The sequence below is a fragment of the Rhizoctonia solani genome, chromosome 5, assembly GCF_016906535.1.
Source record: "Rhizoctonia solani chromosome 5, complete sequence".
Lineage (NCBI taxonomy): Eukaryota > Fungi > Basidiomycota > Agaricomycetes > Cantharellales > Ceratobasidiaceae > Rhizoctonia > Rhizoctonia solani.
Window position 1 is genome coordinate 797,151 of NC_057374.1, and position 22,145 is coordinate 819,295.

General features: G+C 48.3%; 6 protein-coding genes and 2 non-coding genes across 8 annotated transcripts; 3 read left to right on the forward strand and 5 right to left on the reverse strand.

The window, feature by feature from the left end:
- The first annotated feature begins 447 nt into the window (after nucleotides 1-447).
- On the forward strand, nucleotides 448-531 carry RhiXN_12375. Its single transcript has one exon. It is a non-coding gene; the product is annotated as a tRNA-Val (tRNA).
- Nucleotides 532-805: 274 nt separating this feature from the next.
- RhiXN_09048 (VTS1 RNA-binding family SAM domain protein) lies at nucleotides 806-2,837 on the forward strand (the record flags this gene model as incomplete). The annotated part of the gene is made up of 4 exons (XM_043328864.1): nucleotides 806-1,025; nucleotides 1,075-1,191; nucleotides 1,242-2,725; nucleotides 2,781-2,837. 4 exons carry the CDS (start codon nucleotides 806-808, stop codon nucleotides 2,835-2,837), a joined length of 1,878 nt encoding a protein of 625 aa, XP_043180310.1.
- Nucleotides 2,838-3,415: 578 nt separating this feature from the next.
- RhiXN_12384 lies at nucleotides 3,416-3,499 on the reverse strand. The gene has a single exon. It is a non-coding gene; the product is annotated as a tRNA-Val (tRNA).
- An 827-nt stretch (nucleotides 3,500-4,326) lies between these two features.
- RhiXN_09049 (Fungal Zn(2)-Cys(6) binuclear cluster domain) lies at nucleotides 4,327-6,016 on the reverse strand (the record flags this gene model as incomplete). Its single annotated transcript, XM_043328865.1, has 6 exons — nucleotides 4,327-4,344; nucleotides 4,389-4,898; nucleotides 4,953-5,224; nucleotides 5,279-5,678; nucleotides 5,743-5,902; nucleotides 5,955-6,016. 6 exons carry the CDS (start codon nucleotides 6,014-6,016, stop codon nucleotides 4,327-4,329), a joined length of 1,422 nt encoding a protein of 473 aa, XP_043180311.1.
- A 767-nt stretch (nucleotides 6,017-6,783) lies between these two features.
- RhiXN_09050 (Fungal Zn(2)-Cys(6) binuclear cluster domain) lies at nucleotides 6,784-8,811 on the reverse strand (the record flags this gene model as incomplete). The annotated part of the gene is made up of 6 exons (XM_043328866.1): nucleotides 6,784-7,020; nucleotides 7,228-7,743; nucleotides 7,798-8,069; nucleotides 8,124-8,523; nucleotides 8,609-8,747; nucleotides 8,792-8,811. The coding sequence occupies 6 exons, from the start codon at nucleotides 8,809-8,811 to the stop codon at nucleotides 6,784-6,786; spliced, it is 1,584 nt and encodes a 527-aa protein (XP_043180312.1).
- Nucleotides 8,812-10,497: 1,686 nt separating this feature from the next.
- RhiXN_09051 (major facilitator superfamily transporter) lies at nucleotides 10,498-12,772 on the forward strand (the record flags this gene model as incomplete). Its single annotated transcript, XM_043328867.1, has 10 exons — nucleotides 10,498-10,677; nucleotides 10,735-10,755; nucleotides 10,810-10,906; nucleotides 10,956-11,130; nucleotides 11,189-11,275; nucleotides 11,332-11,488; nucleotides 11,557-11,880; nucleotides 12,278-12,399; nucleotides 12,455-12,571; nucleotides 12,625-12,772. The coding sequence occupies 10 exons, from the start codon at nucleotides 10,498-10,500 to the stop codon at nucleotides 12,770-12,772; spliced, it is 1,428 nt and encodes a 475-aa protein (XP_043180313.1).
- Nucleotides 12,773-13,304: 532 nt separating this feature from the next.
- RhiXN_09052 (glutamate decarboxylase) lies at nucleotides 13,305-14,664 on the reverse strand (the record flags this gene model as incomplete). Its single annotated transcript, XM_043328868.1, has 2 exons — nucleotides 13,305-14,297; nucleotides 14,350-14,664. 2 exons carry the CDS (start codon nucleotides 14,662-14,664, stop codon nucleotides 13,305-13,307), a joined length of 1,308 nt encoding a protein of 435 aa, XP_043180314.1.
- A 1,069-nt stretch (nucleotides 14,665-15,733) lies between these two features.
- RhiXN_09053 (glutamate dehydrogenase (NAD+)) lies at nucleotides 15,734-20,069 on the reverse strand (the record flags this gene model as incomplete). Its single annotated transcript, XM_043328869.1, has 19 exons — nucleotides 15,734-16,237; nucleotides 16,296-16,461; nucleotides 16,513-16,600; nucleotides 16,659-16,856; nucleotides 16,912-17,121; nucleotides 17,174-17,306; nucleotides 17,363-17,495; nucleotides 17,553-17,633; nucleotides 17,687-17,836; nucleotides 17,899-18,030; nucleotides 18,084-18,151; nucleotides 18,212-18,476; nucleotides 18,532-18,646; nucleotides 18,697-18,726; nucleotides 18,786-18,909; nucleotides 18,971-19,280; nucleotides 19,514-19,744; nucleotides 19,795-19,917; nucleotides 19,969-20,069. The coding sequence occupies 19 exons, from the start codon at nucleotides 20,067-20,069 to the stop codon at nucleotides 15,734-15,736; spliced, it is 3,162 nt and encodes a 1,053-aa protein (XP_043180315.1).
- Between the last annotated feature and the right edge of the window lie 2,076 nt (nucleotides 20,070-22,145).

The window sequence follows — 22,145 nt, forward strand, 5'->3', positions numbered from 1 at the left end:
AAGCCCCTGCTTTTTAAATCAGATTTAATACGAACGTTCTAAAGCAGACGTGGGCGCCTCACCCACTACCTAACTTCAGCGCTTATTGGAGAGGGCTACCGTGAGGCTGTTTTTCACTGTAAGTACGATTTTCTTCTCACCTAGACTGATTTTCACATTTTTAGCTCAATCAATTTGTGCGAAGTGCTTTAGCATACATGTGTAAAAATTTAAAATTGGGGGGGGGGCTCTGTTATAAAAAAAAAGTAGACATAAAGTATGCACAAGTATCCGGTCCAAACCCACTCAGTGCTGCTTTTACATTACTCAGTACTTCAGCTTCCTTATTCACTGACGTTGCGATGATGTTCCCGCGGCCAGGCTTAATCTATATCGATCTAAAGTAAATGCTCTGCATGTAGGCTTCTTTAGAAGGATGATAAATTATGCTCACGAGACCCTCTGCAAGGAGCGATGGTGTAGTTGGTTATCACGTCTGTCTAACACTCTGATGTTCACAGACGGTCCTCAGTTCGAGTCTGGGTCGCTTCATTTTTGTTGCCGGACAAATGTAGTGCCAAACAAAAGCAAAGCGTGGCGGGGCTATTTGTGGGCGTTTCGCTGATCAGCTGGCGAATCGTCTTTGCGCTCTCCACGTCGTCCTTGTGAGTGGATGAAATATATGTTTTATTCTTGCTAATTCTGTGCAGATTACTTCTAGGCCGGCCGGTCCGCTGGTCTCTACTTGCTTGACTTGAATTTTGGCGCGTCGCAAGCGAACGCCTGTATTTTTTCTGGCCCAGTGCCCACTTGACTTACGTCTCCCATGGCTCTACGACCCAGCCCCAGCCCCTCGCCTGGTCCCACTGGACATCCCAACCGCCAAGCACGTGCCTCTCTCGGTCCTGGCTCGTCCTTGACTGTCGGTACCAACCTCGGTCCGGCTCCACGCAATGTTGCCAATCAACCGATATCGCCCCGCCCAGCTGGCATGCGTCCAACCAGCGAGTTGATCACTGGCTCCAATATGTACCAGAATCCAGAGGGTATGCATATCTTATCCTGTTTCTATATGATTGTATTGAATTTTCGTAGCCGAGGCGATCGACCAGTGGTTCGAAAACCTCCAAAACTACGAGGCCACCCTTGAAGAAATGGCTGCTGCTTCGCTCGATGTCAATTTCAAAGAAGAGCTTAGCGCCATCGAGCAGTGTAAGCGAAAAAATAATCCCATTATATTGCTCTTTATTCACTCCACACAGGGTTCCGCGTGTTATCCGAGGCGGAGCGCACGGCCGCTCTTTATTCGCTCCTCCAGCACTCGACCCAAGTCCAGATTCGGTTCTTTATCACCGTACTCCAACAGATGGCCCGTGCAGACCCCATGACAGCCCTCCTTTCTCCCGCAGTTGGCGCATCTATGCAAAGTCAAATGGAAGCCAAGCTAGCCTCATTGGGTCTCAAGTCCCCGGGCCCACCAGCCTCTCCCTCGGCTCGTTCCTTCAACCGTCAATCCGAAGGCACTGGAAACTTTCTTTCCCCCGATTCCGCCGCTGTTCCTCCTTCCCCCGGAGGGGCGGGTGCAGCGTCGGGTGATGCAGCTGCTACCTTGGCTCAACAGCGTGCACGACTGAAAGCGACCAATGCTGCGCATAGGATTTCCGCACCGGGAACTTTGGCTGCCGATGCCGCACGAGCCAATGTCTGGTCTGCTACGTCCCTGAGCCAAGTTGCCGAACGTGGCCCATCTCCATCTCCAGGCGGAGATCTACTCTCCCCGCCGCCGGCCGGGACCCGACCCAAGAGCACCGACTTTACAGGACTCGCCGCACAATTCCGCAAAGGCCAGCCGGGCGACAACATTGATGACCAACTCTCTCCCATGGTTGGTGGAAACTGGGCGAGCATGGTCAACACACCCGTTGTGCCCATGTTTTCTGGTAACAATAATGGTGCCGGAAGCTCGGCTGCTGGGAACGGAACAGACGCCAATGGTCAGAACCTCGATGCCGCAGCGCTCAAACTCGCAAACTGGACAATGGCGAATAACCCCGGCGGACCTGTTGTTCAACTTGATGACGCGCGTAAGTTTAGGAGAACGTCCAACGCGACCAAGTCTACCGACGTATCTGCACCTGTCAACAAGAAACCCCAACCTCCCGCAGCCAACCCGAACCCGGGATTCTTGTCCCCACAACAACCCCAACCGACCAACTGGCAACACCAACCCAATCGTAGCCCAGACCCTACTGCAATGGCCAACTTTAACCTTGGTGGATTGAGCCCCGGGATGAACATGAACATGGGCATGATGAACGGGTTCGGGATGATGACGCCTGGAATGGGAATGCCTGGATTCGGGATGAACAATCTTGAAGGCCTTCAAGCTCAATTGATAGCCGCCCAACTTGCGCAACTGAACGCTGGATTCCCGCTCGGTATGATGCCAGGTCTCGCAGGGCAGAACCAACAGCCTGGCCCGCGTTCTGCACGATCGGGCGCAAGCGGCCGTCGTTCGCCCAAGCCTCCAACCAACTCTGCTGCCAAGGGAGGAGAAGACGATATCGATCCGAGCTTGCTGAACGATGTTCCCGGGTGGTTGAGAAGTCTGCGGTTGCACAAGTACACCCCGAACTTTGAAGGCATGGCGTGGAGGGATATGGTGGTTATGGACGAGGCCGCTCTCGAAGCCAAGGGTGTGGCTGCGTTGGGTGCAAGGAGGAAGATGTTGAAGACTTTCCAATTGGTATGACTCTCTTTCACTATAATTCTTGTGAATGATTATTGATGGAGATCTGCAGGTCCGGGAAAAAATGGGAATCGAAGAGCCAGAAGGCTCGAGGTCCAAGGACGAGTAGATTGCTCACGCCTATACAACGATATCCAAAGTTTCTCGGTTGCCTGGCCTACTTTTCTTTAAACACACACACATCACAACAACTTTATCTCTTCTTGTTCACCTCCTCGGTCTCATTCGTCTTCGTTCCTAACGCGAAGGCATGATGGGCCTGCCGGGATAATACCAACGATTTTTTTTTAGTTTGAAGAATTACGACGATCGGTCTGGCTTGGAGAAAATACGACTACTTGATAGGGGAGGAACAAACGACGATGTTTTAGATCGATTCCACTCACTCCTGCGGCGCTTGGGGTTGTGTATTAACTTTTTGCGCTCCTGTGTTATATGTGGATGTTGTTGATCCTGTAATTCTTGTATGTTGTATTGATTTTTTTTTGATTGCATTGGTTTGCATATCGGTGTGAGAATGCGTTTCGTAGACGCGCATCAGAGTTGAAGCCTTTTTAAGCTGATCTGTTCGGAAACAGAACGGAGCCTAGGGATGGAGTTATATTAAACCGAGGGGTGCAACCTCATTTTACTTGACGGCCAACTGAAAACGAGCATGGTATTTAGAATAAAGAAAACGTACAAAAATGAAGCGACCCAGACTCGAACTGAGGACCGTCTGTGAACATCAGAATGTTAGACAGACGTGATAACCAACTACACCATCGCTCCTTGAGCAGAATTATCATAAACACTTTGAGTCACCTACAAAGATTTCATTATTCAGAGCATTAATTTCATATTGATACAGGTTAGGCTTGGCTACGGGAACAGTATCACAGTGTAAGCGAGTAAGGGGTTGAAATGTTGAGTAACGTGAAAGCGGCACTCAGTCGGTCCGCGAAAGCCAATGCTGGGACCTCTACTTCACAAGTCTGTCCATCAGTTTCTGGTCTTCTCGCCGTCTGTTTTCTTTTTCGTGAGTGCAATCCCCACACACCTTACACTGACTTCCATTTAAGTAGGGTCGGATACTTGCGAGTACTTCAAATCATTGCCAAGTGATTATGTAGCGCTACATTGCACTGTTTGAGCTAGCATATCTCCATCACTTGCCTTAAATCTTGCAAAATTATTCATCAGGTAAGCCAAGTAACTGATGAGAGCCGACAAAATCCCTTCAGACCGGGCTGACTGCTTGCCCCGACTTAACATAGTCATCCCACGTAACAGGTCCCCCTCCCGCACCCGCGCTATGCCACAGGTGATACAGAAACAGACCGATTTCTGGCCCTCCAAAAACCCAAGGTCGCGAGCCTGTAAGTGAAACATACCTCTCGTACACAGCAGCCCGTTGTCTTTCCATCCGCGCCGCCACGCCAGCCTTTGCAAGAGCTACCTTAGTAGACAGTCCGAGCTTCGCATGCTGTTATTAGAACTTACGACAAAGCAGTGCGGGAGCATATGTATGCCGATACGTGAGCTGTGTACGGTACTTGACAGGTGAAGTATTCGATTGACCGACGCTTGGACTCGTGCGTCATGGGATGACACCCCGCCTATACCCTATCGACCCCCTATATTCGATGTGAATAAAATAATACATATTACAAAAGCATACCATGTAGATGTATATCAGTACCACATGTCTCCAGCCTTCTCGTACAGCAGCCATCTCCGAAGTGGCGCTCTCAGGAACGAAAGGCACATCTGACGTATCGTAGGGTGATCGCCATGCCAGAGCGCGCTGCTCGAGTGTTTGCCAGTCGTCGATGCAGACTTTAGATCCAGCCCTCCATGAGTTGACCTGAGAGATGATCTGTAAGAGTGAGATGGAGAGTCCGTGCACCCACTCAAACTGGTCATGATCGTACGCGCTGTCGTAGGCATATTCCGCTAAGGGTGGTACACTGAACAAAAATGACAGCATGGCGTCGCTACCAATAAACCTCGCAAGCTCATCCCGGGGAGAACGAAGTGCGCGATCGAATGAAATTGTCAGGCTTCCATTGGATTCTTCGGTCAATAGATCAGGATCGGCTGTAGCAAGCAGAAGAAAATTTGGCAGGGCAGTGCGCAGTAGAGTATATGCCGAAATTGTATGCTGTATCGTAAGCTTTAGTAGCACTAGCTATCAAATCGTGTTGTTTATTCTCGCGAGACTCTAACAGTATAGCGCACTTACCTCAAGATGGGCATTAAAATAGTCCAGCATGTCGCTCGGGGAGCAATTCCTACGAACATTGGTAGCAAGTTTCTGCCCATAACCATCTATCCAGTCAATATGTCTTTTGATTATTGGACTACTGCTCTGGGGGTCCTGACTGAGCAGCTGAAATGCTGTTGCTCCAACGTACATCGCCCGCAGCGTTCTTTTCCCTATCGTCTCACTCGCTATGTAGTCACGAATCTTAGGTAGAGGGGACAGGAACCACAGGTTGTGAGCCTGGAAAGCATCTACGCCATCGAAAATATGGGTGAGCATACACTGAGTAGGAGAGCTTGACTCACACTCCCTGGCAACGCGCGCAAAGTGATACTCTCTGACAGTCTGCATAGCATCTATCGAGGCAGGTATTGACCGAAAGACAGCTCCGATCTCTTCTATTAGGTCATCTTCTGTGTTTCTGACCTTCTGACCTTCACTCGATAGCGGAATGGCAGAGGCGGAATGGCGTGTCAATGAGGCCGAGTATGTGACTGATTGGCTCTGGTCCTGAGGCCATGAGCGGTCGAAATCGCCCGAAGAGCCTTCGATAGAGTCATCACCCATAGCTGGGGTGGGTTTGCAGCCGCCGGCTCTGTAAAGCAGGGTGGCTCCGAGGATAGAACGCGTCAAGCCATGATCTCCCCTCATGTCAGTTGTATCTTGCCAAGTATTAGGCAATTCAGTTGCAAGATAATCTGGTGACTACAATAGTCGTGGAGGTTCGAGGCTAAGGTTACAAACCGAAATCGCGGCACTGCGTGCTTACCTTGGGTATTGATTCGTCTGCCGATATGTTTATGAGAGCATTATCGGAATGACTCCGATGTATCTTGAGTCGAGGATGGTCGTAGTCGTATCCCAGGCATTCGTATCCGCCCTTCAGACAGCTATTGCAGGACGGTTTGGACATGTCACACCTTTTCCGTCTACCAAATTGAGATCAGAAAAGGATGTGCACAGATATATGCGGTACCTAACCTTTTTCTGCATGTGCGACAACTTGTTGGGGGTGGACCAGGTCGTGAAACAATATGGAACATAGAGCCAACTAGGTAGAGATAGCTAAGTTCTCGTGTTGAATTGGCTGTCAGCTGAGCTGGGTTATATAGTATTAAATGATGCCAGCCCAGCGCTGGGCGCACAGGGGGAATAAGTGCATTAGTTCGCTTGATAGTATTGTGTAGTATGATACTCAGCCTCGTGCACATCTTCCAAAGTGCTATTTATACAGAACGTCAGGACGACTACAATTCACAAGTGAGGGCTGGCGTATAAAATAGATATACACGTGGAGTTACTAGGTAGTAGGCTCACGCTGGAATTGGCCTAGCACGCTTTGCTCATAGCCCTAATTGTACCTAAGATGGACCATAGAGAAAGCTGACGAATCATAGCTAAAGTGTAACAGTCAGTTGCAAGTAGGGAAGGGACGAATTTACACGCTCCAGCTTAGAATTGCTGGCCATGTTGGTTACAGTTGCGTAACTTAGCAAGTTGTTTCACTTCTTGATTAAATTAGAACATAAGGATAGTAGGGTGCGCGAGAGGGTGCCAGGAGGAGGACCGGAAAAAGCCGATTTCCGAAGCGCGGCAGCTGCAGGGAAGATTAAATGCCAAGTAATGTGAAAGCGGTGCTTGGTGGGTTTAGACCGGATGTTTGCAAATACTTTATGCCATTGCCAAATGATTATGTAGTGCTACATTACACTGTTTTGGCTAGCATACAGTATTGTCATTGCTGACCATGAGTGTTGCAAAAATGTTCCTCAGGTAAGCCAAGTAGCTGATGAGAGCCGACAGAGCCCTTTTAGATCGGAGCAACTGCTTGCCTCGACTGCACATAGTCATCCCATGTAACTGGCCCTCCTCCTGCACCCGCACTATGCCATAAACGATACAGAAAAAGACCGAGCTGTGGTCCCTCAGGAGCCCAAGGATGCGAGCCCGTAATTAAAAAAAGCTTCTTGCACACGACAGCGCGTTGTCTTTCCAGCCGCGCTGCTACGCCAGCCTTCAGAGGGGCTACCTTAGCAGGTGGTTTGAGCTTTAGATGCTTTTATTAGGACTTACGACAAAGTAGTGTGGCATCAAATGCATAACAATACGTGAACTACGCACTGTTTCCGAAAGCTGAAGTATTCGATGGACTGACGCTTGAACTCGTACGTCATGCGATGACACACCGCATATACCCTATGGGGCTCCCTTGTATTCGTGCCAAGCAAGATGACAAAAAGTGAAAACAACGCACCATGTATATGTATATCAGCACCACATATCTCCAGCCTTCTCGTACAGCAGCCATCTCCGAACTACCACTCTCAGGAACAAAAGGCCCATTTGACGTATCGTAAGGCGATCGCCATGCCAGAGCACGCTGCTCCAGTGTTTGCCAGTCCTCCAGGAAGACTTTTGACCTAGCTCTCCACGAGTTGACCTGTGAGATGATCTGAAAGAGTGGGATGGATACTCCATGTAACCACTCAAGCTGGCCATGATCACATGCGCTTTCATAAGCATACTCCGCCAGAGGTGGCACACCGAACAGAAATGACAGTGTAACATTGTTTCCGACAAATCTTGCAAGCTCATGCCGGGGAGAACGAATTATACGGATAAATGAAATCGCCAAGCTTCCATTGGGTTGGTCGACCAATAGGCTAGGCTCATCTGTAACGAGTGACAGAAACCTAGGCAGGGCAGTACGCAGTAGAGCGTATGCTGAAATGCCATCCAGTATCACATAGTTTACTAACACGTGCATGAGCTGGTAAATTGTGTTGTTTATTCCATCAAAACTTCAAAGATATGGCTCACTTACCTCAAGATAGGCATTAAAACAGTCTATCATGTCGCTCGGTGGCGAGTTCCCACAAACATCGGTAGCAAGCTTCTGGCCATACCTATCAATCCAGTCAACCTGTCTTTTGATTATTGCACTACTATTCTGGGGGTCCTGACTGAGCAGCTGAAGCGTTGTTGCTCCAAAGTACATCACGTGCACAGTCCTTCTCCCTCTCGTCTGGTTCATTATCCAGTCACGAATTTTGGGTAGAGAGGACAAGAACCACAAGTTGTAAGCCTTCAAAGCGTCTACGCCATCGAAAATACAGGTGAGAATGCACTGAGTAGGAGGGCTTGACTCACACTCCCTAGCAACGCGCGCAAAGTGATCCTCTCTGACAGTTTGCATATCATATATCGAGGGAGGTATTGACCTATAGACAACTCCGATCTCTTCTATCAGGGTATCTTCCGTGTTTCTCGCCCTTGGAGCTTCACTCGATGACGACCTGGCAAAGGCGGGCTGGTGTGTCGACGGGACCGAGTATGTGACTGATTGGCTCTGGTCCTGTGGCCATGAGCGGTTGAAATCGCGTAAAGAGCCTTCGGCTAGGCTATTATCTGTAGCCGGAGTGGGTTCGGAACCGCGGGCTCTGTAACGCAGGGCGGCTCCAAGGATGGAACGCGTCAAGACATGATCTCTCCTCGCGTCGGTTGTATCTTGCGAATTATTGGGTAATCCAGTTGTAAGACAATCTGATGGCTACAATAATCGTGAAGGTTCAGGGTTAAGATCACAAACTGAAATGGCAACACTGCCAACTTGCCTTGGGTATTGATTCATCTACCAATATAGTTATGGGAGAAGCATCAGAATGATCCCGGTGTATCTTGACCCGAGGGTGGTTGTAGTCGTACCCCAAACATTCATATCCACCCTTCAGGCAACTATTGCAGGATGGCTTGGACTGGTCACATTTTTTCCGTCTGCCAAATCAAAATCAGACAAGGACGCACATGTACACACACACCGCTTTACCTTTTTCTGCATGTGCGACAACTTGTTGGGGGTGGACCAGGCAGTGAAGCAATGTGGAACATACAGCAGATTAGGTGGATATACCCAAGCCCTCGCGCCGAATTGGCTACCAACCGAGCAGAGCTATATAGTGCTAAACGATGCCAGCTGGACGCACACGTGGAATAAGCGCGTTAGTCCGCTTTTGATAGTACCGACGGGTCTGATACTCAGCCTTGCGCCCATCCGCCCCACTACTACTTATAAAGAACTGATTCGCAAGTGAGGGTTGGTGTATGAAATAGTAGATCTACTGATGGAATGGCCAGACAGTAGGCTCATGCTAGATCTACCTAGCACGCTTTGCGCATAGCTCCAATCGTACCTAGGATCGATCATGGAAAAGACCGAGTAATCATAGCTAAAGTGTAACGGTATGGCGCGCGGGAGAGTAACAGTGACAGGTTCGGAGAAAGTTGACTTCCGAAGCACGGTAGTTACAGAGAAGATTCAGCCGGGAGACAAGAGAGCGTAACAGACATAAGAAACCTATTGCTGGAATCAATATATATAGTTATATTTAGAAATAGTTAGCTAACCTGGTCATATGCTTGCGGCAAAGGCAGTATCTATTTATAGATGTGTACGTTAGTCTACTTATTTATTATTGTGGGTAAACAAGCTCCAGCAAACTGACTATCGTCTCACCAATCCAATCAAGTTAATATGTCTACTTTGAGTATATCACGTGCGATGTCTTTTTTTTGTTTTTTTTTTTGAATACATTTCTATTACGGAGAACATCACATGCCATGTCCTCTTATTCTGCCCAGACACCACAGAACACAGACATATATTGACCAACATACCACCGAAACGCACCGGAGAAGAACTGTTCGGAACCCTGCCGAGACTAGAGGCAGTAGCTGAGTTCATATCCCAATCTAGAATCGATAAGCTTGGAGGCTCGCCGGCAACCGCTCAAAATATGTAGGACCTTACGCCCACTTCCATGCGTCCTTACGACCGCCCCATACACCCTTACGGCCGCCACTCTCGAGTCCTTATGACCTCCCGTCCACAGCCCTTATGGCACCTGTACCGGGTCGAAAGGCACTCCCGAGTTATCCCACCTCGCTTACTCGTTGTGTTTTGATTTCTCTTTTGTTCTCTCTTTCCCTCTTAGCGTGGTTTGACTCGGTCTCTGTGAACGGTTTGCCTAGGTTGCATGTAGCTCTTTAAATATGAATAAAAAAAAAGAAGTATATCACGTGCTATTAGCATGTCGCTCGTGAGGCAACCTCCAAGAATACCAGTAGAACCAGTGGATTGAATTACAGAGAGCCGCAACCTGGTGTTATAGTACTAGTCTACCTGCCTGTTGAGCCAATGGAACTGAAACCAGTAAAATTGGCATATAAACTTATAAGTCGATGACGTCAAATCTTATAAAAGTCGTCATTGTTCGTGTTCGATCAAAGGACCCTGCCGAAGTTCCCCTTGAAGAAGTCAATTACACTAGGGTTCGGTACGCGAATGAGAAAATTAGTGACGGGCCATTACATTGTTAGTGGAAACCGCCAAGTCTGCTTATTTGCTTTTTATATTCAGGGCACATCACGTCCAGGCTCTCATAAAGTAGTGATCAAGTACACGACTTATGAACCACACTACCTTCACCTCTTTCCAGTCGTAGCTATATTCATTTCGACTGGTTTAATGCCAAGGCCAATAGTTAACAATATAGCCAACAGTGGCGGAGACCAGTGCATTGGTGTCGAAGCAGATGATAGCGGGCACCCACAAGAGCTTGTGGCGCAGAAACGAACCCCTCTTCCCGTAAAGCAAGTCATCGTGCTTTGCCTTATGCGATTTGCTGAACCTATATCGTTCTCTGTGGTGAGTTTCTCCCATAAGTGACTACAAGAGCCTTGCCTGATGTTGCTCGGGTTATAGATATTCCCCTTTGTAAACCAGGTGCTTGCCCTCCAAACGGATACTAGCTATGCCACTCATATTGTCATTTCTTAGATGATCGAAGAACTAGGTGTGACGTCAGACACCAAAGAACTTGGCTATTATTCAGGACTTGTAGAAGGCGTGTTTGCGTTAGCTCAGTTCTGTACGGGTGAGTAAGTCTGCTGGTTGCCGAGCGATCCTTGCCCAATGTATCATAGTTTGCTTCTGGGGCTCTCTCTCGGACAAGATTGGGCGCCGCCCCGTCCTGATCACAGGCCTTTGCGGCGTAATTGGGTCGACAATCATGTTTGGGCTCAGCAAGTCTTTCACAATGATGCTAATCTCACGAGCGCTTAGTGGTGCATTGAACGGGAATGTAGCCGTAATCAAAAGGTCTACAATTGTAATCTTAGTATCACTGTGCTACACTAACCTTGACTCGTATCTATAGTGTTTTAGGAGAAATAACAGACGAGACAAACCAAGGCACCGCCTTCGCCTACCTGCCACTTTGTTGGTCCATAGGTTCACTCATGGCGTACGTGGTTGCTGTACTTGTTATCGGTACAGCCACTAATCTCTTCTGGCTGGTAGCCCGGCGCTTGGCGGTTTCCTCTCACACCCCGCCGAACGATATCCTTCAATTCTTGGGTATAAACCTTTTCGGCAGTATCCTTATCTACTCCCATGTCTGGTTGGATCCGCGTTCTCAGCTATTGGGCTCATCGCCGGCGTCCTATTCCTAGAAGAGGTGAGTGCATCTGATAGCTGGATGTTTCGGTCTATAATCGACGAGCACCCATTACCACACGTACATAGAGCCTCCCCAAAAATAAACTCTCGACCTCTAACAATCCAGAACGACGGCCTATCCTCGCTTCACCTCCTCAAACTTACTCCAGATATTCAACTTCGACCATTCGATCCGTTCAGAGCTCACAGCCTCATTCCCCTGATGGTTGTGGTTCTGCTGCGAACGAGACGGAAAAGGAGGCTCCTACTGTGAAGGAGATGATGGGTATCCCATCTATACGAAAGATCTTGATTTCTTATGGATTTATGGCATACGTGACCGTATCTATCAATGCAGTTCTAGTGTTATGGTTATACACCCCAGCAAAGTCCGGGGGAGTCGGCTTCAGTGTAAGTTTGAACTCTTTCACAATCGCAAACACTTCACTACGTTCTTTATCGGCCTCCTGCGTCAATAGCCATCATCTCCGATTTCACTTAAACATATCGGATGGTCTATTATTGTTCCTTTGACATATGTCGGGGCCAGATAGAATCATGCGGGTTATGCTTACGAAGCCTTTTGTGGCCTACAGAGCGCAGAAATCGGATCAACACTTACATTATCGGGAATATTTGGCACCATAATAGCTGTCACGGTTTTCCCGCCTCTCGAACGCCAGGTAGGAGCTGTGCTGTTATATAGATTTAGCATGGTGATGCAGGTGCTTGATACTTCTTCAATCTGTTGTCCCACCTAATCTAAACATCCACCACTCTGACTTATGTCAACCCCTTGATGGATCAGGTACTTAACGTGTTGGCCTTCCCTGTCGGTCATGCACTCGCACTTTCTGGGGGGAGGAAAGGTGCGTATCTTGGCGTCGCTGGTGTCCTCATAGTAAGGTGTATTGCGAGCATGGTATTTGTGTAAGATCACCCTCAATTCTATACGCTCTCAATCCTAATTTTTACTTATTTTCAGGTGTAACATGCTTCTCGTTACTCGCTCGGCTCCCTGTAGACGTGCACTAGGGACCATCAACGGACTGGCACAAATGGTTGCAAGCGCGTCACGAGCCATCGGGCCGGCTACAGCAACGTAAGCCTGGAACTATATTACCATATGTATGCGCTTATCCTCAATCCTTTTAGCTCGCTTTTTGCGTTCTCGGTCAAGAACGGTAGTCTTGGTGGAAATCTTGTTTGGATTGTGCTTTCGCTTGTGGGTTTGCTGGGTGTCGTGGCGGCGTGTTATATTCCAAATGATCGACCAACACACGGCACTGAACCCAACCCCTAGAACTCAGCATCTTAAATATAATATTTATATAATTCGTGATGGAGCAGCTTGAGCTTGAATCCGCGAGTGAAATGTTGTTTCCCAGTCTATAATCAATTCCGGCCTCGTCAATATGAAGTTTCCCGAGCATCTAGGATTTTAATGTTGTTGCATGGCTCGTTATTCTACATTTACTGACCAGGTTAGATGTTGGTACTCGGGCCTCGAATTGGTTCTCAGGGTACCCTAAGTAAGTATAGGTTGTGGTATGTTTGAGTGGACCATAGGGGTACTAGAATGTGAGTCGGAATAATCTGAACGTCTCAAGTCTAACTAGTGGATGGGTGTATCGAGGGCATGTCATAACACAGGATATATGATTCGACTCTACCTCAATTTTTAGACTAGTTTTATATTCCAATCAGATCAACCCCTTGCATATACTGAACAAAGAAAAGAGAAAGTAGAAAAGGAAAATCCAAGAAATAACAAGTCGTTAAAATGCCGTCAGTTGCTACACAAAAATCATATCAATCTATCAATACCAGAGCTCTCACGGTAAAGCAGCCTTCTGGTGAACTTCATTCCAGAACCCTCTCCAACGATCTTTCTCTCCAAGTTCTGCTTGTCCATTGCCGAGACCTGGGTGAGGATAACTGCGATTCTCTGATAGAACCCCTCCGGCGCAATTGTTCATTCCCCCGTTCGCTATACTTTCTGGATATGCTTGTCTTTGTGCATCTGAGACACGATTCAGCGCTCGGATCAAGGAAGGAGTCGCGGGTACAAGGCCTGGCGTGGATGATTGGTTCTCAGGGAGCGCATATAAGGGTGCTGTTGAATTGGAGCCATGGCGGTCCAATATAGGATGGCCTGGTATGTCGTATGAGTGCAATGCTGCAGGAGCCATTGTGGTTACGTCTCGACTCTCGACTTCCGCTACCTCCAAACTGGTCGATTTGATCGAGTCGCTTCGTTTCAGGAAAACAGGTCTCCAATTATCGTCGTTACCCTTGGATGGCTCAATTCGGTGAGGACCAAGGTTAAGCTCGGGGCTACGTTCCGCATCCTTGTCACCATACTCTATCTGAGAGCTCGGGAGGCCGGAGGTAAAAATAGGTGGATGCCGAAAGGTTCCACCGGTTCCATGGTGTCTACGAAAACCGTCTGAATTGACAAGAGTTGCATCGGAATAGTTCGTAGACGCGGTCCATTTCCTTTCATTAGGAGTTCTTCCCATTATTCTTCTTCCTTCAGCCAAATCTGAATCAGAGTCTGAATCATACGGGTCGGGGGTAAGTGTCCCAGGAACGCGAGGCCTGAATACAGGTGGAGCTTTGGAGTCTTGGTGAAACTTGGGAAGAGTCGGCGAGACATGTGATTTAGATGAGAATAAGAGTGAATTTTCTGCCCTGGAGCTATTCGCATTAGCGAAGAGCTTCTCTTTAAGCGTATCCCATCGGGATTTGATGGGTGTAAAAGTACCCTTCCGGGATGCCTCTGGGGGAAATGTCGCAGCGTAAGAACCAAGGACGTTATCCCATGCCTAGAACAAATCAATCAGAAGCTATACTCGAGTGATATTGTCACACAATTACCTCCTCAGGATCCTCCCCTATCTTTCGTTTCAAGTACCAGTCACATGCTGCCCCGATCATCCACAAGAAATAGCAAGCAGCAGTAAGCCCTTTAGATCTCCCGGTTCCCCATTGCAATTCAGCCGAGTCTGAGTCATGCAAGAGAACAAAGTGAAGCCACGCATTTGCCCAGCTAGCAAGTTTGTTATTCGTCGCAGAGCTTCCTAGGATCGCGCATGCGTTAATAATACCAGCTGCTCCCGCAGCAGATGTCGCAATCCGTAAAGATATGTACCGTACTACCGGGAATGGGAGCAGGGCACCCCCAGTGAGCATGATTGTAGCTATTAAAGCTAAAACTAGCCGTCCAAGAAGGGCAGGATGAAGCGAAATGGCCAGAATAACTCCAGCGCATGCCCTATCAACACGAGTTACCTTAATCTCACTCAAGAGTACTTGGAACAACTGGGATCCAACTCACCCGCCAAGTATGCCCCCAAAGACAAGAGCCGCATACTTCCAACGACCAGATACCAAAGTAAGGATAATTGCGGATAATAGCCAAATAGATAGAAAAGCCGGCGGGCTTAGATGAGCAGTTTCTGTTTGATTGAGAATTGCAAGTGAGATCAGGGTGGTTGAATGCACTGGTAATATTATATAATTGGGATCGTCAAGCATTTTTTCGAGAGAACATACTGGCTAGTACCCATCCAATCGCCAAGCCGCCTATTCCAGACTCGAGCCTATAGAAAGGAGCGGGTTTCTTGACGTCTGGTGAACTCGCAAATGATCTTGTCCTATCCAGAGTAAGGAATGTACCAGCGAACAGCAGGAGAATAGAGAGGAATAGCAAAGGCAATGCATAAATAAGGTGATAAGGTGGCCGCAGCAGGTTAGCAACTGCTTTGTTTTCAGTTATAGCTGATACGATTGTCTGCACATAACGCCACCTGTTACAAAATTTGAGGTGCGCATTGTATATAGTACGCCGATCGTGTCTGAACGTGATAATCTAGGTCGTGAATCGTAATCGTGCAAGTCGTGAATCGCAAAATCCTCCTATTCTATAGCATAAGTCTATATAGGAGAGGGTAGCCTGGGCCTAGTGCAAGGTTGCAGAGGTACAATGACGAAGGTGGAATAGGGGCTGGTCATATATATAAGTTTGGACATATTTGTCCTCAGGGTAAATCATCCAGAACACAAGGATGAGGCTTATATCAGCTCATGACGCAACCCAAGTAACATAAAACAAAAAATGCACTTCTTTTAATTTTTGGTTTCTACATAAAAGCGACATGTATGCATCTGGCACGACAGGATTAAGTCCGTATACGAGCAACAAAATCAAATCCTAATTTACACAACTTCACTCGACCATATATCCCACAACGTCTTTGACTTATGCACCTTCCGCAAGGGTTCGTGCAAAGTTGAAGAAGTTGACACTGGTGCCGTTGACACCATACTTGTAGATAAAGTGCGCAGCGACCCAGCTCGAGAAAAGCGCACGCTGGTAAGGCTCAGGCAAGCGCCCGAGGAGAGTGTCGATGCCGACCTGCTTGACGAGCGTCTGGGGGATGGCGCGCCCGAGAACACCACGGCGGCTGGCAACATCGTCGAACAAGTCCGAGGACTCGAGTTCAGCCTGGAGGTCGTTGAGTTTGCTCGAGAGCTCGTCGGAAATGAGGGTACGAGGCTTGGAGCCGTTGAGACGCTTGTATTCGTTCTGGATGCAACCGGCTTCGAGAGATGCGTTGCTAGAGATGATGGCCTGGATATCCTTGACATAGCTCTCGTAGAAGGCTGAAGGCTTGCCGTCCTTGAAGATCATGTGTTCGATGTATTCCGAGTCAGACAATCCTAGACCAGCCAAGACTTCAAGGGATGAAGAAGTAACACCACCCTATTAAATTACGTGAATCAGTATCAAGGCGCATATGGGTTGATAAACCAGTATGTACCTTGTTGGCACTGGAGTCCTTGAACAAGACCACACGGCGTTTCTCCAAAAACAACCTTGCTTGCTGGGTAATGAACAAGTTGGCGCCCTCGACAATGTACTTGAAGTGAGGCTTCCCATCGTGGTCAATCAAACGAGAAACGTTGGAAATGTTAATGGCCTCCGGACTATACACAATCTTAGACTAGACCCTCGTCGCAGAGTCAGAAAGTGCTTACCGACCACCGCAAGGCACGAAAATATCAGCCTTAAACCTCAAGTGAGCATTGTTCCTGAAATCAGTACCATCGGCAATAACCTCGCCAGCTGAATTATGACAAGGGATCAGCAAATGACTCGGCAAACTCAAACTAGTAAAACTCACATGGCAACTTGACGTCATGCTGCTCGCAAAGAACGATGTATCCGTCCTTGCTCAGCTTGGACTTGTCAAAGTTGGAAACCATCTTGCGGGCCTTGGCCAAGCGGACAAGTTCCGTGCGATCAATACCAGCTGGGTCGGCCAATACACCACTTCCGTCAATCACAGCGACAGTCTTGTCAGAGCTCAAGAGGATTTCATCTACAACGTCCATTTAATCAAGTCATCCGGCCCAATATATCTCAAGACCACTCACTGGATCCCAAATCACCATCCGGTCCACCGGTTTGAACCTTGGTCACGTCCTTCTCTCTCAAGCCGTTCTGTTTGTAGATGGACAAGATGTATTGACGAACGGACAACGAAGTCATGCCATATGTGTCGTGAGGAACACCGCCGAGGAGTTTGGCACTCTTGCCAGTCGTGAACGACTTCCACCATGGTGCACCGCGAGAACGAGCATGATCTGGAACTTGGGTTAGATTCTCTAGCAGATGTATTACAATCGAATGACTTACTGGCTGCCCAGTCCATCAGATCAGCAGTACCTTCATCGGGACCAAAGAACAAGAGTTCAGGCTCGCCATAGAGGTCAACGATAGGCTCTTTGATTCCAGGAGTGTTCCCGGGGATGAGCAAGTCGATAACAGCCTAGAAGCAACGTTGAGCAACGTTGTACCAAAAAAACCCCCAATATTATAGCTTACATCAACGTATTTCTGGAAGCACAGCTCCGGAGCAGCACCCAAACTAGGCAAGATCGTGCCCTTGGCTCCACTCTCGGGAATATCCTTGTTCTTTAGTGTTTGAGTCGCAGCGAGCGCGTAGTTTTCGTCGAACCTATTGGATTCAGTCAGTAAACAAGGTAATTTCGGCGCGATATGAACTTGTGCTCACAGCATACGCTGGTTGATCGAGTAGTTCTCCTTGTTCCTCGAGCGAACAATACGGATACCTCCTCGAGCAACATCGCGGAACCTGGTGGTGTTACAAGTTAATATTTAACGCGTCACCGAGATTGATAAACCAACCTAATGTGGAACCCACGGAACTCGGAACCAATGATGAAGAACATTCCAAACGGTTGCTTGGGGTACTCGACCTCGGGCAAAAAGTTGGGCGCAAGACGGAACGAGAGCGCAACCTTTGTGGGTTGGTAAAAGTTGGTCTTGAGGACATGCCTAGGAAGAGACAAATAGTATTAAGAATTGGGATACGATCTCGACGCGTCCCAAACACTCACTTGTTGAAAATCAAGAAACTCTCCAAAACTTGAAGTTCCTGTTTGTTTGGAACAGTTCGGCGCAGTTTGTCGCGAAGTTCCTCGTCACTGAGAGGCTGCTCGGTTTGAAGACGTTGGTACGAAAGGGTCGGCCTGGAGGCAGAATAGTAAGCAATCATGCCGATACTCTAGTAGGAGTAACTTACATCAGCTGGCTGGCCTCGTCCTGGGCGGGATAATGGTTCATCGCAAAGTTGACATAGAGCATGCGAATCTAACACCAAAGAAAGAGCAAATTAAACTGTGCTCTCCAAACATCCCAAGCTACACTCACCAATTCGGGATAAGCGGCAATGACCTCTCCAATACTCTCGCGAGTAAACGTCTCCTCCCTGAAGCGAACCTTGATGTTGTTGAGAACTTCAGCATGAACCGCATTCGACTCGTCCAAGACCTCGCGAAGGGCGCCATAGGATGGACCAAGACGGTTACAGAAATGCTGAGCGAAGATCCAGCCGGCGTAGGCATAAGTTGCTTCTTGGACAGCATGAGAGCCGTGGATGTTGGAAACGGCCGCAGCGCCGCCTGGAGTAGTGCCACTAAGCACAAGGATAGAATTAGTTTGGGTCGACCAATGCATCAGAGCCAACTCACCGGAAGAATGGGTTGTCTGGGAGACAGTAAAGTAGGGAGGCCTCTTTGATGACTTGGTGAATCGAGTGCTCAATGGGTGGAGCGTTGCTGCTCGGAAGTGGGTTCAAGTACAAAGCTATAGTTGGGGCGTTAGCGTAGTTCAGGACTGGGAAGAGCTTCACGTACAGATGATCGTAACGCCATTTGCAAATTGCTCTGTAATCAAACTCTGCATTAGGAGATTGGACAAAAGAAAGATCTACATGAACACTCACCAACGTATTTCCTGGCCGAGTACAGCCCGTAGAAGTGGTAGAGGTCTGACAAGGCGCTGAAGAAATGCTTGGTGCCGCCCATGCGATATCCGATGACAACGCGGCGCTCTCGGGTGCCTTCAACCTAAAAAGACGGGACCCAAATTAGAACGGGCGCACGCGTCAAATGATACTCTCGAACTCACTTCGAACATTTCAATTACAGGACCATAACGCTCCTCCACGTTCCACATGACTTGCTGGTAGATCTCAAGGGTGTTGTCCGAGGCCTTTTCCAAAAAGGACTTGTCGGAAACGGTGCGAATGTCGGTTCGTTCAATGTCATCCTCGCCCTTGATGGTCTTTTTGGCACTTGCTGGGGGAAACTGGCACTTCTGAACAAAGTAGCATCGAAGTTGTTGAGAAGCATTTGCGCTGATCGATCCTCCAGAGCGATAAGTTTCAAGCCGATAGGCAGTTTCGGGAGTAGACTCGTCAAGGTATTGGCCATCGATCCTGCGGAAGCGATGAAATGGTGAATAAGTGGTTTGTTCGGAAGAATTGAACAAAGGCAAAAACAGTAGGGTGTAGGTTTGGCCATTTTTACGTTTGGGCCGTTCATGCTATCAACCACGTGCGTGGACGATACAGACCAAAAAGTAAATCAAGGGCCTTGGGGGACGCGACTTGATCGCGTCGAATAACGACCAAGAGGGTAGGAAGCGAATAATGATTGATGGGATACTCACCTAGCCTCGCAGGTCGCGCCAGGTCCGTCTTTGGATGTCACACCAGGTGCACTAGTGTGAATAAAAGTAGCACGGTCACCATCGGGAGAGGTTTGCTCGAGATCGATAACAAGCTTGTTCGCGTCGTGTTGAGTGAAAGCCATAATCTTGGCGCCGAAGAGGGCCAGAATGTGATCAGTGATGATAGAAACAGGTTCATTGGCGAAATAAGTGTCGTCGATGCCGAGAGAACTGTATAGTGCATTTAGTAGCGGCTAATGGTGATAATCAGACCGGCTTACTCGTAGAACCAGCCAACCTCATGCTTCACGAGCTCGGGAGACATGAAGCCCTTGGAGGCAACGCTGGCCTCGACTTCCTTGCGTTGTTCATCTTTACGCGTGAATATGGGTGTCGTGTATCCACTATAGTGGTGTCAATCGGGCTATTACATCAGACGGCGATGAAGGACATACGGCAAGTTCTTGACTGTGGGGGTGGATGTGCCGCTCGTGGGCAATCCCAGATGGGCAATAGAGGGGTTCGCGAGCGCAGCACGCGCAGGAGTCGTGGTCATTATGGATGAAGAAACAGAGAATGGTGTGTAGCAAGATAGCGGTGATCGGACTAGTCAAAGGCAAGTGACTTATATATGGAGAGGGGCGTGGCAATTTGAATCCGAACCTCATCTGAATCAACGGAAAGTTGTATTAGCACACACGTTTTACAGACCAGCTGATTGCGCCATGACCGCCCGCGACCCTCGGAAACGCCCCAGCACACGGATCACCGTCGGTCACGCGCCAGTCATGCGCCGTTTCAGCTCTCTCCCGTTCCTTGTCGATGACAACCCCAACAATCCGACAACAAATTCATGTCACGTTTCCTTCCTTTGCTTATTTCCTCAGCCTGATTTCCCTCCCCTTCTTCTCACCACACACACACCTCGGCCGTTGTGGTGCCATCTTCCTGCGGCAGTAATCGTCCGTCCGAAGACTATATCTTCTTTCTATGATCGACAAACCAGGATTTGTTCCCGATTTCAGAGTCGATAGCGCCGTGCCATAAACTGCAGTTATGGACATAGCATGGCTCCAACAGAATAGACCCCCCGTGAGATACACAGCCACAACTGACGTTGGTTAATCAATCGCCACAAGCGCCGATGAGAACACAGTCAAATCTACCTAGGTCACCTGGACAGCCGCAGCAAACAGCAACGTTGTCTTTAGTCTCGACAATTGACAAGTTTAGATATCCCTTGAAATAACGCAAAACCATCACTAATCCCGGGGCCTTAAGCTTTCGGCCCTTCGGGATGCATCAATTCTAAAAATTTTAATCATTTCCCATGGAGCGTGGTTGATTGCACAGGAAGGCACCAATACGCCATCTCAGAGAAAATACAGGTCATATGCATCCATAACACCATCGTATTAGGAAATAAACGCACCGTCATATATCGTAACGATCATGATCGCTTACACGATCAGGCAAAGCTCTAGCCGAGCAGCCATGTATGGGAGCTTTGTGTATGCATGTACTATACACCTCAGCGTAATCTTGCTCTTGAACTCGCACTAAAAACCAACTCTAACCCGTATATATCATATGTTTCCGCCCTTCTACGGTTCTCCCTCTTTCTCGTACCATCCAAACCCTCGACGCGTGATGGGGCCTCGCGAGCTGATTGTCGCCGTGGCGCTTCCCGAATTTTAGATTTTCAAATAAAAGTGGCTCCTACACTAAATTGCAAGTTGGCATAATCCACGCATATACAATCGTTTCCATTCAAGCGATTAATTAAAGATAAATAACACAAGTCAATGGCGTGCTTTTTGTTGTTATTCATAATGCGCTCTATACTCTCAACAATACCCTTGGCTTCAGGCCCACGCATCCACGCCCCAACCCACGCGAGAGAGAGAAATCGATCCCGTTTGTACCCCAAAGTTATTCAAGCACCTTTGATATCCAACTGATCATCTTGCTATTCAATCGGCTGCAAACTTGGTTTATTTCAATAGTCGAGAGGCGACAAAAGGATGCCGGCTGGCGGCTCGACCCCCAAGCCGAAATATCTACCATACGTACACAAAACGCCCAAGGTCAAGAATAGATCATAGCGAAAGCCCGTCCATCCGACACGTTCCTCGAACTTTCGTGCGTCAACGAGGCGGCTTCTTGGAGAATCAATCAAAGAGTAGTATTTAGAGTTGGCTAATTTAGGCTACAGGAGTGTTAGTGGTGGGGAAGCAATGGGTCCGTTGTGCCGATCGAGTCATCCAGGGCCTGTATCAGCCGCGATGGAAGTAGTGATGATTCCCAAGATAATCAGGTATGCTGTGTTGCGGGGTCAGAATGTATTCTGCGTTGAATGCTACCGCTGTGCATACAAGCTGCATTGATCCTTTCGACCAAGTGCATATATAGGAAGGGGGTTCATGACTTATAGGCTCCACTTGATACTCACACACTTGGTCATACACTTGCCTTGAATCTGTGTCGCGTCAAAATACAGCGGCAAAGACAGAGGAACAATGGCAAAACCAACTATGTTTAGATACATTATGAGATCTACACATACAATACCCTCGGATGCTAGAGATCCTAGTGGCGTCTTTGAGTATTTGAGGAGACCTTCGGCTTGACT